At 33.3% G+C, this 18,141-nt stretch overlaps 1 protein-coding gene across 3 annotated transcripts in view; it reads left to right on the top strand.

Moving 5' to 3' along the window:
• LOC100475228 (cadherin-10) overlaps nucleotides 1–18,141 on the top strand; it is a 173,147-nt gene that overhangs the window by 136,492 nt on the left and 18,514 nt on the right. For all 3 annotated transcript variants that reach the window (XM_034657062.1, XM_034657061.1, XM_019800985.2), the window contains 3 exons: nucleotides 10,358–10,545; nucleotides 12,085–12,338; nucleotides 16,754–16,890. In XM_034657062.1, coding sequence (XP_034512953.1) covers nucleotides 10,358–10,545; nucleotides 12,085–12,338; nucleotides 16,754–16,890 — 579 coding nt within the window. The remainder of the gene's footprint in view (nucleotides 1–10,357; nucleotides 10,546–12,084; nucleotides 12,339–16,753; nucleotides 16,891–18,141) is intronic.

Raw genomic sequence — 18,141 nt, forward strand, 5'->3', positions numbered from 1 at the left:
GAATGGGCTCAATCTTCCGCTCATGACTTTTCTGGAAAGGATGAGACACCTTGAAAATAGTTTTATTGATGTTTCAGAGATAAATAAATATATGTATGTGTATATATGTACATACACATTCACAGTTCACCTACTGTATGTGTGTGAGAGAGTGTGTGTGTGTCCCTTCCAACAAATTACTGTGGAAGAAAACTGAGATATATAGATATATATATAGGCTTATTATATTTAGGCTTAATATAACATGAACCAATGGAACATGATTGCTTTCCCGTTTAAGTCCCAGAAGGTACTAAAAATTAACACAGATAATGTCTACTCTCCTCAAAAGGAAATAAACTTTGCAGTGGAGATAGACCCTGCATCAAACACAAAATAAAATGAAGTGATAAATAATTTTGGATACTTGACCAGAACTATAATGACAAGTTTAAAGCAGACAGATTTTCAGAATCTAAGCATGTGCCTAAAAATACAAGCAATCTCAAAAATGTCCAAGCTAAAAATAAAAAGTGGGAGAACAAATCCCAAGAGACAATACTCAGTGAAATCTATGTGACGGTAAAATTAATGAAACAATAAAACATTTTGTTCTTTTGTTCTTTCTCAGTCTGTTAAAAGAAGATCCATGATATGGAAAACTTTCGCCACAGACAGAATCTGATAATCCGTAATATCAGGAAGATATTCTATTTACTTTTTAAAAAATATTTTGTATTTTTTAAGTTTATAGATTTAAAAAAAAAAAAGGAAAATAAGCCTCCTCTTCCATTCTTCCCCACCTGTAGCTCTAATCCTCACAGAAAACAACTTTAAACTGTTACTTTTTAGTTCATCTAGGTTAGGCTACAATTCTTTAAGCATTATCTTATTATTATTTGATGAAATATTTTTATATATCACTTTTGACTTTGTTTACTATTGATGAAAATGGAGCTCAGTAACATTTCAACCTATTTTCCCCCAGATGTAATTATATCAGTGTTTTTTTTTCCCCTGTATTTCTCTATTGGTTATCTTAGCAAATTTAAATAATGTGTGATTAAATTTCTTTTATACCCACCATTCTCAGTCTCTCTTTTTCTGTCCCAGCAGCATTTTCATAGAAGCACTAGATATATATAGATGTTTTAATTGTCTAAAAAAACCCTGCAATTTTCAAAATGAGCTTATCAAAATACTATACTATTAACTATGTAAAATTTTGATCCTTTGTACCAAAATGTTTGAAAGAGCATGCTCCGGCTCTCAAGTGTCTCGGAGACAAAGCCAGACGTGATTTCCCGTGCAATAATTTCAACTACTGAATATTAGAGATCCTCTTTAGCAAAGTTGTATTTTTCCAAGATATTACAGCTTTGTGATTTTAATGTGCTGTGTGGACAACTGCTCAGAATTTGTCAGTGAGCAGCCCTATAGCATTTAGCTGCATTTTGCCAGCATTTAAGGTTGCACACCTAGAGCCCTCAGTATTCCCATTCCAACATGCGCTGGCTAATCTCTATAGTTCAGGAAATCCTGCCGTCCCAGACTTTCTTTCTTCACTTCTGTCATTTGGATACAAAGCCGTCTAGATCTCATGTATTCCCATATCTCAATTTAGTCCCTTATTTTCCTGGAATACATTCTTCCTTAGGTTCTTTAAAAAGGCCCAAAGGCAGAGAAATTTGCTGAGTCCAAAACTATCTTTATCTGGTTATCACACTTTATTAATATGCTGTCGAGGTCCAAAATAATTTTATCATCAAATTTTGATGACATTATTAAATATTTTTCTAGCATCAGGGGTTACCTTGAAAGGTCCATCGACATTTTAATCCATGTCTTCCCCCCCCCCCACAGTTACCTATTAGTTTTCAGTTGAGTGTACTTCCTTCCATTTATCCTCTAGCTCACAAATTCCCTCCTTGGATGATCATAATCTCCAGTTTAGCTCATCTGTTATTTTTTAACTTCAACTCTTATATTGTAAATATCTATTTATTGTATTTGGTTTGGTATCCAAAAAGCCCAGCCACTTTTTATAGTTATTCTCTGGTGAGATTTTTATGACCGCTTTTACTTCTTAAGGGACACTGAATATATTTTAAAATGTTTTTTATGTGATGACTCCACATTAATTGTTTTCTTGATCTGATCTAGCTACAGGATTTTATTTGTTTCATTTTTTTGCTTTTGGAATTTTTGTTGTTGCTTTTTCGTGCTTTGCTTTTGTTTTCCTGTATACTCATGTTTCTTTGTGTTGTTATATATATATATATATATATATATATATATATATATACTATTGTTACTATGTATTATCATATTTATATTAATTTATATTAATATCATATAACATACAATGTAATATATAATTAATATTTATATTATATGATATAATTATATATATAATATGTAATTCCCAAATATATGTTTAAATATATGATATAATGATATAAATAATATTATGTAATATATTATAACAACATGTAATTACACAATATGTAATATATAAACCTGGAATATATATTTGAAATTTGTGAGGCTTATTGCTGAATCCTAAATAGAAGATGTCTGCATCTGTCAAATGCTAGGAACACTACTAACACTATCAAGTGATGTTTGACTTGACAATTATTTGTAGGGTTTGCTTGTTTGCTTTAAATTTTCACATAGTGTATAATAACTACAAGAGAATATAAGTAGTACCACTTTAAATCATTATGAAGACTTTAAAAACAGATTGCATTAACATGTATACTCCTCAAATTTAATGTTATTTGATATATATATACTTATATAGAGAGAGATTATTTATAAGTATACATATAGCATTTATGGATCACTAAAAACATATTATTGTTTTCTTATTGTTTATGGTTTGTGAAAATAATATCACACTGTATATAATTTTCTGATACATGCCTATTTCCACTTATTATTATGTATCTAAGATTCATCCATATTTTTTTCCACATAACTATAGCTCACAGTTTTCACTTTTGAATTATGTAGGAATGCATGTTATGTAAAAAAAAGTTTATTTACCTATTCTCATGCTGTCTGACATTTGGGTTCTCTTCCTTTTTTTTTTTTTCTTTTTTTTCATTTTACAAATAGTCATTCCTTATGGCATTTCTGTAAATATTCTCATATGTATTGCTGGATTTTGTTTATGCTACTACTTAACTTCACATTATATAATCCCATATTGTTTCCTGTTATGAGTTGAATTGTGTCCCCTAAAAAAATCCTTTCCTTTTTTTTAAGATTTGTTTATTTATTTTAGAAAGAGAGAGAGATAGAACCTGAGTGGGGGAGGGACAGGAGGAGAGGGGGAGAGAGAGAATCTCAAGCAGACTCCCTGCTGAGTGCGGACTCTGACAGGACACAGGGGATCTCACGACCTGAGATCATGACCTGAGCTGAAACCAAGAGTCAGACACTCCACCAACTATGCCACCCAGGTGCCCCTAAGAAGTATATTTCTAAGAGTTAAACCTCAGTATTGTCAGAATGTGCCCTTATATAAAAGTAGGGCCTTTACAGAGGTAATCAATTTAGAAGGAGGTCTTTAGAGTTAGGGCTTTAATCCAATATGACTGGTGTCCTTATAAAAAGGGGCAGTTTGGACTTAGAGACATTCACAGAGGAAAGAGAGTGTGAACACCCAGGAAGAAGATGGCCATGTAACTGGACTGATGTACTTATAAGTCAATGAACACCAAGGATTATTGGCAAACACCAAAAGCTAGAAGAGGGAAAGAAGGATTCTTCCCTATAGCTATGACGGAAAGCATGGCCCTGCCAGATACCAAGATCTCAGACTTCTAGGCTCCAGAACTGTAAGACAAATTACTATTGTTTTAAGCCACTGAGTTTTTTGTACTTTGTTAAAGCAGCCCTAGGTAATTAATACATTTCCCAAAGTTATTGTGCCAAATTTAACACCCATCAGCTCTGCATAACACTTCCCATTATACCACATACTCTTAATACTTGGTTTTGTCAGCTTTAATTTTTGTCAATTTAGTAGGTATAAAATGGTATCACATCATGGCCTTAATTTTCATTTCCTTGATTAAAATCCAGTATATTTTTGTTTGTCTTTCTTGTTTCCTCTACTATAAACTGTTCATTGTTCATATTCTTGACAAATTTTTCTGGTGGCTTATCTGTCTTTTCTTATGGATCTTTAGAGATACTATGTTTGTCGAAGTGAAATGATTCTCTATTTGTAACATGTTTCGCTTTCTCTATATTGTCTTCTATTTATAGAAGTTGTAAATTAGGGCATAGATTGATTTATCAACCTTTTGTTTCATGCTTTGTTAATCATTTGTCTTATTTTAGAAATCTTTCCCTTACTAAAGATTGCTAAATTATTGGTCTACATTTACTTGTAAATTAAAGTTCTAGAAATAATTTGTGTGTGTGTGTGTGTGCATGTGTGCGTGTGTATAAGCTGAGGATTGTTGTGAATAACCAAAAAGATACTGGCTCAGAATTTTTAACTGAAGTTTTTGCATATGTGAAGGAAATTAAAGAGGGACCTTTGCAGGATTAAGTTGGAAATTAACACATTTCTGTGTCCTCACCCTCACATGTAGCAAAAAAATAATTTGAATAATATACAGATATGACTTAATATTTTGTAGTTCAAGAATTATTCTGAAACAAGAAAGAAAAAGAGAGGAAACTTACAATGTTAATTTGAACAAGTAATCTTGTCATAATCAATGCAAAGAAACCTGCAACCCTCTGGCAGGGTTGAATTAATTTTCATTAGGAAATTTCAAAAGCTTGTTTGTAAAGATTGTTGATAAAATATTCCATTAAAATATTAAAGAACTATTTGTTTGCTAAGAATATGTATATTCACATAAATACATACAGATATATATGTCCATATGTATGTGTTTGTAATCCATATGTATTTGTGCATGTGTGTGTGTGTGTGTGTGTGTGTGTATCTCAGCAGGCATTTGAGACATTTGATATGTTGTTCTATATCTCATGGCATGTAACTCCATCATTTTCCTTCCTTTGTGTCTTTATGAGCCAAGTATTTACAACTATATTTTCATGGAGCTGTAATATATCTTTTTGTCTTAATGTCTCTCCCTTTTTTTAAAAAGCACTTGAAAAAGAAAGGTATGGCCAGAGGCAGTGCAGATGGGTCCTACCCGGTGGCATCATTTCAGTGGTTTGCTTATCCATACACAGAATCTCCCTGAAGTCACTGTAGACTGGCTGAAGATTCTTTACCACTGTGTTGTTGGAAGCCACAGTCAGCTTTATCCCCTGGCGGTGAAAGCTCTTATGTCTGTGAAAATAGAGTTCTTTAGGGTCATTTGAACCCACAGTATGAATGTAAAATGTTGTGAAGGGTGGTTTATGTCTAGACCGTGTTTCCATGCAAAACACTAGTCGTACTTTATTGTGGAGATGAGTTGCAGTTGTGTAACGAGGCTGTGGATGACTTGGAGGTTGATATATGTCCTCCTTGCTTCAAGAGGCCATAAAAAAATGATCAGTTTTATGGAAATAGCAAATATCCTCAGGCCAAAAGGTGACTTTGGTTTTCTATTTACTTTTGTTGCTTTCCATTTTCTGTCAGTTTGGGGCTTGTACTTTTTTAATAACTTCAAAGGTATATCTCTATCTCAATTTATGATCCATAGTTATTGTTTTTCAGTTGAACTATCTAGCTTGCATTGCCAGAAGCCTGATTTAATGGTTTTTAATCAACTGAATTATTATATTATTGATGATTAAATTTTCAAAATGATGGACAGTAGTAACAAGTTGAGTTTTGTGTTTTCCTATGATCCGATTAATCTGATATCTCAGTTTCTGTCTGAGGAAATCCTGATCTTACTTTCCTTTCCATTCTTCCAATTTAGAATAGCAAATCTCCATGAAAATTTAATTTATATTATAGAAAACACTTTGGACCAGTGTTTGGGCATAAGTGTTGTATTTCATGCTTGTGAAATAAAATTCTAGACCTTTTCAGGGACAACATTTAAAATAAAGAAAACATAACAACCAAATGCAAAGTAAGATCTCTGAAAAGGCTTTATTATTTATTTATTTTTTTTGAGAGGTTTGTGGGGGGCAGAGGGAGAGGGAGGGAAAGAATCTCAAGCAGAGCCAAATGCAGGGCTCGATCTCATGACCCTGAGATCATGACCTGAGCCTAAATCAAGAGTCAGGCACTCAGCAGACTGAGCCACCCAGGCGCCTCTCTTTGGAAAGGTTTTAATGGAAAACCTGGTGAAATCCAATTGGAATTAGTTAATAGTAAAATGATTAAAATAGCATTTCCCAAAAACTAAATGTAAAAGGTGGTGAATCAAAAATTAAAAATGATCTTGTTAAATGTTACACAATTAGGCGTGATGGATCTTGAATTTTATTCCACACTATGTAACCACTGGACTCTTGCCTGGTGAGCTGAGAAAGAGTCCTCATTTTTCTTTTCTCCAGAAGACTTTATGTAAGAACAGAAAATAAGGAATTTTCTGCTCCATGAATGTTCCTTAAAAATATTTGAGCTGCTAAGGGCGCTTGGATGGCTTAGTCAGTTAATCGTCTACCTTTGTCTCAGGTCATGATCCCAGGGTCCTGGGATTTAGGTCTGCACTGGTCTCCCTGCTCAGCCGGGAGCCTGTTTCTCCTTCTTCCCCCACCTCCCTGCTTGTGTGAGTGTGCTTTCTCTCTCTCTCTCTCTCTCAAAAATAAATAAATAAAATCTTTTAAAAAATATTTGAGCTGCTAGTATTTAGAAGGGTAGATAATTTTAAATCATATATCATATGTTAAATGATCATTAATCATGTATTAAATCATACTTTAAATCATGCTTTATTTTCTCTTTAGTAGCTTTGGTATATTTTTAAGTATTTTTAGGAATTTACCAGTCTAGCTAACTAGTTAATTTTATTGACATATAAATGTTCATAATACTCTCTAATCTTTTAAATCACTACATTTTCCATAGTTGTATTTCTTTAAAATAATTCTTCATAGATTTTGCCCTTTCTTTCCTTTTCATGAACCATTTTGTCATATATATATTTATTTTGTGTGTCCTTTAAAAAAACTAACTTTTAGCATTTTTATTCTCTTATTTCTATATTTGTTTTTACCTTGATTACTTTCTGTTTTTATCTTAATTGTTTCTTTCTTTTCCTTTGATGGTTATTGTGTCTTTTTTTTCTAGGTTTTTATGTTTATACTTAACTCATTAATTTCAGCTTGTCTTTTCTTTGCATAAAAATACAAAAAGTTGTAAGTTACCTTCTCTAAGTAGTTATCTTTCTCTGCCCCATGTTTTAATTTCTTCTCATTGATTTTTCTATTTTTTTTAGGCCTCTATATTCGTATCTTATTTACCATCAGTTACAGAGGAACTACTTTTAACTTTCTTTTAACTTTTCAAGAATATGATTATTTTGGTGTGACCTTCTCATATTAACCTCTGCCTTAATTGTGGCATGGTCAGAGAATTTAGTTGATATTGATTTGTTAAAATTTATTCAAACATGTCTAATACTTTCATTCTTGATCAAATGGGATTCAATACTTCATGCCCGCTTAAAAAAAATCTGTATTGTCTAGATGGTTTGTGGAGATTTCATACATATATCAATCAAATTGCTCATATTATTTTTTTATTTTGTTGAATATTCCATATAGTCCATATTCTCGGTCTGGTTAAGTAATCATTAATTGAAAAAAAGCATTTTTATGGCTATATTTCACATATACTCTAGATCTGAGAATAGATAATCATGGTTTTGAAGATTTTAACAGAAAGCAACTTTTATAGACATTATAAACTTAATGATGAAATTTAAAAAATATATCCTAACATCAGTAATAAATGCTTTCAGTAGAGCAGTGATAATTATTTTTATATTTTAGAAAAGCTATTTCTGCCACAGTATAATAAATCAATTTATCAAGGTGCTGCATCTATAAAATTTAATTTTTTAAAGAAAGTTCTTGTAAGTAAATAGGTTGAGTTGGTAATGTTTTGTGATAGAAGCATAGGGAAATAGATATTATCAAAAGGAGGAGTCAGAGGTTGCCAGGCAAAGAGTTGTATGGAAAATCAAAATAAGAAAAGCATACTGGAAAAACCTAAACCTAAAAAAGACCAGTGTGGTAGAAAGTATTAATTAAGAGAAAGGATGACAAGATAGAGAAGCCAGTTTATGGAGGACCAGCTTATGTATGTGTTAAGTATAAGGGGACCAATCAAAGAAGTTTGAATCTCTGAATAATTATCCATAAGAGCATTGTTTTCAAAAGGATGCTATGGCTGCAGTGTATAATCAGAGTATCCGAGATTTGATTGGGTTTAGTTAAGTATTGCAGCTGGTAGACAAGTTAGAAAGTTTCTCATTTATCCACTACACGAATCAGTATATGGTGGTTACCGCATTCAAAGAAATAGAATGAGAAAATAACAGTGGAAAAATACGAAGTCCCTGTTTCGCATGACATCTTCGTGGCACATATAAATAAATAAGTAAATATTGTAATGACTAGCTGTTGCATGTATTTTGAAGAATGATTGGGAGTGGTATTTCCAATAAGGCTATTTTCAGTAAGGTGATTGATGAAAGCTTCTGAGGTGGTCACAGTTGAGCAGTCATCTGAAGGGAGTGAGTGAGAGCCATCTGACTATTCAGGGACAGGGATTCTAGAAGAAACAGCAAAGGTAAGAGCCAATAGAACAGTAGCCAAGGAATGAGTCGAGGGTTGCTTTCAATACTGTGTTACCAAAAATAGATGGAGAGGAAAATGTAAAAATAAACAAAAAAAGAACAGGCTGAGACTAACTGGGGTGTAGTGGAAGCCAAGTCTTACTGATGTCTCCTAGGAAACAACTTCCCAAACTAAGCAGACAGAGTGCCTGTGTTGGGTTGTTAGGGCTGCCATAACACAGTACCCCAGATTGGGTGGCTTAAACAACAGAAGTTTGTTTTCTCACAGATTTGGAAGCTAAAAGTCCAAGATTGAGGTTCAAGTTCAGGAGGGTTCGTTTCTTCTGAGGCCTCTGCTTGGCTTCTAGATGGCCATCTTCTCCCTGTGTCTTCACATGGTCTCCATTCTGTGCCTGTGTCCAGATCTTCTATTCTTGTTAAGGACACCAGCCATATTGGATTAGAGCTCAACCTAATGATCCCATTTTACCTTAATTACCTCTTTAAAGACACTGTCTTCTAATGCAGTCCCATTCTGTGGTACTGAATGGGGGTTCAGGCATCAATATATGAATTTTGAGGAGCACATCCTCTGAACACTTACTGTAACACTGTAACAGTGCCATTTCTCAGATTTGGTAAATTGCATTGTGATTACAAGAGGATAGTGGGGGAAGGATTTTATGTGGAGGGAAAGAGCATATGAGAAACATAGAGATTTAGGAAATTGAATTTCGACAAGAAAACTTTGGAAAAGTCCAGTTTGGTGCAGATCTTTCATAGAGATGACTAAAGGAAAATACACTGGGAAAGATATACTCAGGCAAGAACATGACTAGCTAAGAGGTCTAGACTTTATTGTGTATTTTAAGGAGAATTACTTAGGGCTTATGAGCATGTAGGTGCTATAGTCAGAAGTGTGCTTCAGGTCGATTAATCTGTCACTAATACATAGTTTATGATCAGGAGCTAGAACATAAATCTCATTGGCAGTAGAGGTTGTTCCCACTGGAGGCACATCTAGGTGCAGTAGGGACTTAGCTAAATTCTTGTTTTGCTGTGGAATAGAGATTGTTTTCACAGTGACACTGTGAAGGGCCTCTTTGTGTTTCTCCCACAGACTATCCTTTGTTGCTCCTGTCACAAATAGGAATAGGATTCCTCCCCATGACAGCTGATTTTATGGAATTTTGTAATGTTCTGTCCTTTAGCTCAACTAATCTAAGAGTAGTTAATAACTAAGTACAACAAAGAGAAAATAATTAAATATAAATATTCACTGTATGTTCTGGGATTTGTTGTGATTGTATAAGCACACACAGGTACCTCTCTGCACTCAAAGCTCATCTCTAGTTATTTGTGCAAATGCAAAAAAAGACAATGTGCTCATTTTTAAACCAGAGTTCTTAACGCTCTTAGAGATTGGTACTATTTGTAATATGCAGACTCAAGCCTCCCAAATTTCACTTTTTCCATTCCTAGACCTCAATTTAGTGTTATCCATTCCATGTGTACTCAACTCATTAATCAGTCAACATTGATGTAGAGATTAAGATTTATAATGTTTTCTCATATGCAATTTACCTTTGAATATTCTATTGAGGAATCTCTCTCTCCCTCTCTCCCTTTCTCTCCCTTTTCTATATATTTTGCAGACACCATCCACCTTCGAGTTCTCGAGTCTTCCCCAGTTGGCACAGCCATTGGGAGCGTAAAAGCAACGGATGCTGATACGGGGAAAAATGCAGAAGTAGAATACCGAATTATCGATGGTGATGGGACTGATATGTTTGACATCATCACCGAGAAGGACACACAGGAAGGCATCATAACTGTGAAAAAGGTGCACACCATCAGTATAAATAAGCACCTGCCCATTTATCAAATAAAGTTTTCATTATGTGCTATCCACTCAAGTATTATCCGTTAGGAGATGTCGCTATCAGTCCAAATGTGATTTTTATTGTGCGCATGTACAAGGAACATAAAGCCAAAGATCTCCTTGAACATCTTGGCCAAATGCTTTTGTTGATCGAGACATGAAACCTGAGTTCTTACAAAATTTAAAAGGCAAATTAATAGATGTGTGACTCTATTTCTGAGCCACGTGAATAAAAGCCCCCCCCCATTATAACATTGTTTTCTTAAGAAAAAGCAGTTAATAGCTAATAATGGCAATATATCATCACAGTTGGAGGCATAAAATGTAGCATGCCATCTATCCAGATGTAGGAAGCAATAATTAACGTTGCTAATAAAAAGAGACAGCATATTTTGGAAGATAATTTAATTGTTCACATTTTCCCTTCTGCTACATAAATTAAACTTTTCTAACATATGCTCAGTGATACAGTTTAAAGGTAACTAGTTTTTTTATTGTAGAGTCAGTACCACCATTATAAGAAAAAATTAAGGCCCGGTAAAAGTTAGATCCTAATGAAATGTGCTAAAAAGTCTATTGCCTGAAGTAACCACTGAAACACTGAGTAATCACAAAACTATCCAGAGGTTCTGTTGCAAAGGCCAAGGTGCACAACCAAATGGTTTGAAATGGACAGTGACCAGTGAAGGATGAAGCAGCTGCTTTGTTTTTTCATGCCTGGAAAGTAATAGTAATGCAAATAGAATCTACAGCTTATCAGATTAAAAAAAAAAAAAAAAAGGAAGGTTGAAGGAATCTGAATGGACAATGTCTTTTCCTGTTAACAAAACATACCTTTTAGAGGGGTGAGAGGGGAGGAGCTTGATATTATACTTGCGACAGTTACACTACATCGATATTTAAGTTCTGGTTTTTTGTTTCATAATGTAACCTAATTACTAAGTTGCTATCAAGTTTTTCTCTGTTCTCTTTACTCAAGGTTTTCCCCTTATCTTCAGTGTTTCGTACAGCTGTCGAAAGCTTTATATAAATCTTCAAAATTGTATAGTTCAGGTAATACCATGCCATTAAGCTGAATGGAAATAATCACAACATAAATGTAAAAAGATAACTGAGTTTTTTGCTTACATACATTAAGCAGTAGCCAACACCTCAGCCCACACACATGCACACGTAAACACACACAGTCTCCCAGCCCATTTTTTGTAAGGAGTCACCACATAATGAGATAGGTTTTAACATCCTTTCCAATTTGTCCAAAATTTACAATCTAATTTTCCGATGTTCTGAAGTATTGCACATCGAATACATAAAAACTAAAAATTGAATCCTATCCGATATGCAAAGGTTATATTACTATTTTTTATTACTTTTAATTATTTACACTTAATGAACAACCTGACAGAACTCAACCAGGCTTTAAAGATCACACTGTGACTTGAAAGGAACATAGAATCCAATTTCCCTCACTCTAATTTGATGACTTATTTATTTATACAGCCACTTGACTACGAGAGCCGAAGACTTTACACTCTGAAGGTTGAAGCAGAAAATACCCATGTGGATCCACGTTTTTATTACCTGGGACCATTTAAAGATACAGCAATTGTAAAAATCTCCGTAGAGGATGTGGACGAAGCCCCGGTTTTTAGCAGACCCTCCTACCTGCTTGAAGTTCATGAAGATATTGAAGTGGGGACGATCATCGGTACTGTAATGGCAAGGGACCCAGATTCTACTTCTAGCCCCATTAGGTAAGTATGCCTGTGTTTCAGATGAAAGAATGAGAATTAAAATAAATATAGAGATCATGAAATCCTATTTATAGCATCTAATGCATTGCAATATATGAGTCTCTCCATAAGTTGTACATAAATCTGAGGAGCACAGGTGTTTAAAGTAAATTGTCTCTGAATGTTTTGGGGCAAGACATACACAACTTCATCATTTGGTCTAGTTCAAATCATGCCTTTTAGCCTAGCACCTAGCTTGTATCATCTGTCCGTCCCTTTAAGGTATTTGTTGTTCTGACCTGGGTACAGATAAAGGGCATTGTGTCAGCTGTGCATTTACAATTAACCAAATCACTTTATTTGTGCTTTCAGTTATTAAATGATATGTGAAGTTGAGCGTTGTAACAGTTAGAAGAATATAATTACAGCAATGTTACGTTGCAGTTGTATTACATATTAGAAACTCCCCTATTCTCCTACCATCAAAGAAGGGAAGATTTTTGTTTGTTTTTGTTTTGGCTGTTTCAAAAAATATTTAAAAAAATATTAGGGCATTCCAGAAAGATCACAGTATTTTCAATTTTTTTTTTATTGCTTTGCTTTCTTACAGCAGCCTAAAAATATATGGGATGTGATAAACATACAAATGAGAAAACTCAGAAGCTTTTATTGACATTTGTTGTATCATTTAAAAGAAATACAGATACCTATATATAACATTGACCATCAAAATGACTGTTATTTTAAACTGTTAGTACATCATGTGTTTTGGATTTCATTCACTTCCCTATTCTCAACAGGTTAATTTTCTTTCCCCCTTGCTCCACATGGACCAGTCAAGTAAGAGTTTAAATGATGGTTAACAATTTCCAAGCACACTCTTCTCTGACTCCTAAGAACACAACAGCAGAATGTAGAGAATTTCTAATTTTGTATGCCATGTGACTCTAACTCAAGTTAAAGTTAAAAATGCTATAGGTCTACCACATCTCCAAGTGAAGTCATATTTTATATATATTAAAATTAGTATTTGATTTATATAATTTTATCTAAATATTTTTTGTTTTGCTTTTATATTTTTTAATTCCAGTGTAGTTAACATACAGTGTTACATGTTTCAGATATACAATGTAGTGATTCAACAGTTCCATGTATTACTCAGTGCTCATCAAGATAAGTGTCCTGTTATTCCCATCACCTGTCTCACCCATTCCCCACCCTCCTCCCCTCTGGTAACCATCTGTTTGTTCCCGTAGTTTAGAGTCTCTTTTTTAGTTTGTCTCCCTGTCTCTTTTCTTTTCTTTATCGATTTGTTTTGTCTCTTAAATTCCACATATGAATGAAATATGGTATTTGTCTTTCTCTGATTGACTTACTTTTGCTTAGCATTTTACTCTCTAGGTCCATCCATGTTGTTTCAAATTGCATAAATATTTTCTTATATTCACATAAAGCATCACAGGTTACATATATGGTAATCATGTACAGCTCCCAGCTGCCACCATGACTTCCCCATAATTGCCTCTTCCCCAGTCCATTTGTCTTCATTGAAATTGCTGTATTGCTTGAATTTTTTTTCCTTTGAAGCTTTTATATAACCAATATACATGTTTAATTTTACCCATTCAATACTTTCCAAGCATTTTCCTGGCATAGCTCCTAAGTAACTTTAACAGGGGCTGTGTGCTGCGTTCCTGGTTTTAAAGTGGGCTTTTTAAAATGAAATATAGTATTTTTTTTCAAAGTTCATTTTAAATCCAGTGGTGTTATAAAGTGGCAATATAAATATATTCTCCACAAAATGAAATCGATTCTGCATCCTCTTATAGACTGACAGTTATTATATGTCAAAATATGTCTGTGGATTTTGAAACTAAAATAAAATACTTAATCAGAATGGAAATCTAAGGAAAGAATCCATTTATCTATACTATATGGTAACAGAATTAATGCGTGTTAATGACAAAGTCTATGCCATAAATGTTGTCATATAATTGGATTTATGCTAACTTGATGTGAATGTTAATAATGATAGAACTACAGTATATATATATGTGTATATATATATACACACACATATATATATATACATATATGAATCAGGGATAAAATAGCTTTACTAATGAAATGTATTTATGGGATAGATAATATAATACTGGGCATATTATAAATTCTTTAAGTCATATTATAGATGTTAATGCAATAATCAAAGGGATTTACTTAAATGTTCATTCTGGAAATGATCTTAAGAAGGAAAATGAAAATTAGCACACATAATTTGCTAACAGAGAATTGGAAAATATAATTATGTCATGTTTGAAAAGGAACCAGGATCTGTCTGTATCTTTAAGATGATTTTGCATAATCCTCTAAATTTTATCATTAGTTTTTAACCTAAATTATAAGAAATAAGACAAAACACACATAAAATGATTTGACAAGGACAATAATGCTTTATATTTGTTTACATATTGCAACTTCACATCATACTTCTATAGAAATAAGAAAACTTATTTGCCAGAATACCAAAGATTTCAGTTGTGTTTTTTTTTCATTTAACAAATATTTGTGGATCACTATATCAGATATTAATATATTTCTCAAGAAGTTCTCAGTCTGTTAGGGAAGAAGACTCAGTATGAGAAATAATATTCATTGAGTGCTTATTATACTTCAAGAATGAGGCTTGGTTTTTTGATGTTTGATTTCCTGTTTGAAATGTAACTCACATTTTGATGTTGAAATGAATTCCTAATACAAGGTGGTAAATGGTACATTTTGATACTACATTTAGAGATGAGTGCTAAAAGATACTTTGGGATGGAATAGACAAATAAGCTTCTACTTTAGGTAATCATGGAACACTCAAAGGAGGAGGAAAATGTATGTTGAGTCTTTCAGTAGTAAAATAATTTTGTCAAATTGAGAAAGAATTTGTGAATTATTCCAGATATAAAGATTCAGTGTTTTGCAAACTTATGTGTAAATGGTAAGACATGCAGTTTGAATGCAAAACTAAATTCATATGGTATTAATAAAGAGGGCTAGAACTGATTAAGAAGATTTGTTAATTACTGGTTTGTTCCAGTTAGAACTGATTTAAAATAAAAATCTAAAACAAGCAGTCCAAAGTAAAATCACATTAGTTGTATTGATGGCTTAAGTTGTTCTTCTAATGAAGTTCATTCAAAACCTAGCATAAGGATCGTAACTTTCAACTGATTTTTTGGAAATATACAGGCTTGGAACATTAAAAGAGAAAAGAGTTTCATGGCACTTTAAAAATTATTTTGGATTATTACTCACAAATCACAATTTAAAAATAGTATTTCATAAGGTTTTCCTAAAAATAAGTGACAGTTGTGGTTTAGGAAAAGATACACCGTTACTGAATGTTACTCCTGGACTTGTCATCTGTGCTTTGCTTTGTTCATTTTTTTAATATGGAGCATTAAATATAACTTGAGGATTATGCTTGATAACTCAAGGATTATAAAGCATTTGTAAGCAACTAAGATTGTGAAGTGGCAGGAGCTGATGAGGGATATAACTGTCTTAAACCTTGCCTGACAGTCTCCCAAATAATGGGATTTATCCCAACTATAGCAACCTGATTGATAAACCTGGAGTTAGGCTTTAGAATGACACCCAACACAACGTCTTTAATCAATTTGCAACATAGTTGGTTTCTTATACATATACTAAGACTTTAGTTTTTTATTATGTATTTTTTTTTTACTGAGACTTTACTTGCTATAATTATGTGAAAACTCCTACCCCAACTTTTCTGTTTTTAAAAGATCTTTAGTTAAAACATATACATTTTTTAATGATACATATGGTTAACTGAAGCTACATGGGTATCATACCATGGAGTTACTAAACATCATCATAAATTGATAACCTGCTAGTCTGTGAAACTAATGTTGGCTCCAGTTTCATCATATGAAAAAGACTTTACTTCTGGGAGTGCTTTTTTGCATTTGATCCTTACAGTAATTCCTTAACAGAATTTTCAACTCCTGGGTAATGTCAGTAGGTAATGTAACCATTTGTAAAGCCAACTACTTTGTGGAAAAAAAACAAAACAAAACAAAACAAAAAAACCAAAAAAAAAACCTTCCCAGTCAGTTGAATAAGACAATAGACAGTGATTTAATAAAACAAATATTCAGAAAGCCATCATTTTGAATGCTGAACAAAGTGCCAGCTCATGCCTTGGGAAGAGGAGGAAGGTAGAAATTGGGGGTGTGGGGTCCTGTATGTGTGTGTGTTTCTGTGCGGGATAAATCAATGAACCAGTCTTCATTCTACATCAGTACTATGGAATCTTATTAAATTATTTCATGTTACTGTGTGTGTGTGCGCGCATGACACTATTTTCTCCTACAAACCGATAATACTGCCGTGTATTTTTCTTTGCTTTCTATGTTCAGATTTTCCTTGGATCGCCATACTGACCTTGACAGAATCTTTAACATACATTCTGGAAATGGATCCCTTTATACATCAAAGCCACTTGACCGTGAACTATCTCAATGGCACAATCTTACTGTTATAGCTGCTGAAATCAGTAAGATGAATTTTATGTATATAATATTTAACATATATTAGGTTTTATTTCATATTAAAAATAATTTCTTCTCATTATACACATGAATTGTAGCTTTAAGTTTTTAAAAGACTTCAAACTAACACTACACTATATATTAACTAACTTGAATTTAAATAAAATCTTGAAATAAAAGAGTAAAACATTGATTTCAAGCAAAAAAAAATAGCTTCTCAACACCTATAATTCTTTTCAACAATTTCTGTATATACTGAGGGATAGTTGTAGGTATCACAAATCAGTATTGACTAATAAAATTACCTAGAATTGGGCACTAAAGATATCCTTTTTTGGGGAAAAATGCATTAGATTTATTACATGGACACTATAAATTAAAATCTATGCTAAACACTGGGTGTGTACCATTTAACAACAAACATGTAACTACGTGGATATTGTTTCTTCCTTTTTACAGATGAGGAAACCAAGGTATTGGTAATAATAGCTAACATTAAGCACTCTATGCCAGGTATTATTCTAAGAATTTTATATTAATTTTCTCCTAGTAATATTTTTATTGACCTTATTTAACAGAGAAGGAACTAAGACTCCAGAGGTTTTGGTAACTTGCCCGAAGTCACAATTCCAGAAGTAGTAAAACTGAGATTTAAAACTAGTCATTATATTTCTAGATCCAATACTTAGTTCTACACCTGATTTACAAAATTTCATCCTAGTAGTAACAGGCAGAGCCAGGATTCAAAATCGTGTGTCTCTAATTGCGAAGGTTCTTGCCCATTCACAGGACTTGCCACGTAATTTGTGGTGCCCATTATAAAATAAAACGTCAGACCTCTTGTTAAAAAATGATTAAGACATTGAACATGGCAAAAGCAGAGCCTTAAAATAAGCACAGGGCCCTGCTTAGAGCGAGGCCCTGTGCAACTGCACATGTCTGTGAAGTCCCTTTGTCCACTCATGCAAACTTGCTCACGATTTCTAATTCCTGTACTGTGATTTACTGGAGTAAAGCAACTTTTGAACTATTTTAAAAAGAAGCATTAATTAGGGACTGAATCATGGTGAAAAACTAAGCGTGTAAATTCCAGACCTGAAAGACGAAGCTGAATCCACAAACACTTATCAAGGTCAAATTATTTGAAGCCACTGTGCCAGGATCTGGAAGGCAAAGCAATGGGGCCAAATAGCCAAAAGTGTCAGAAGGATGGAACTAGGCTGGACAGATCATTAACAATGAATTCAAAGCTTCAG

This window comes from Ailuropoda melanoleuca, chromosome 3 (assembly GCF_002007445.2).
Source record: "Ailuropoda melanoleuca isolate Jingjing chromosome 3, ASM200744v2, whole genome shotgun sequence".
NCBI lineage: Eukaryota > Metazoa > Chordata > Mammalia > Carnivora > Ursidae > Ailuropoda > Ailuropoda melanoleuca.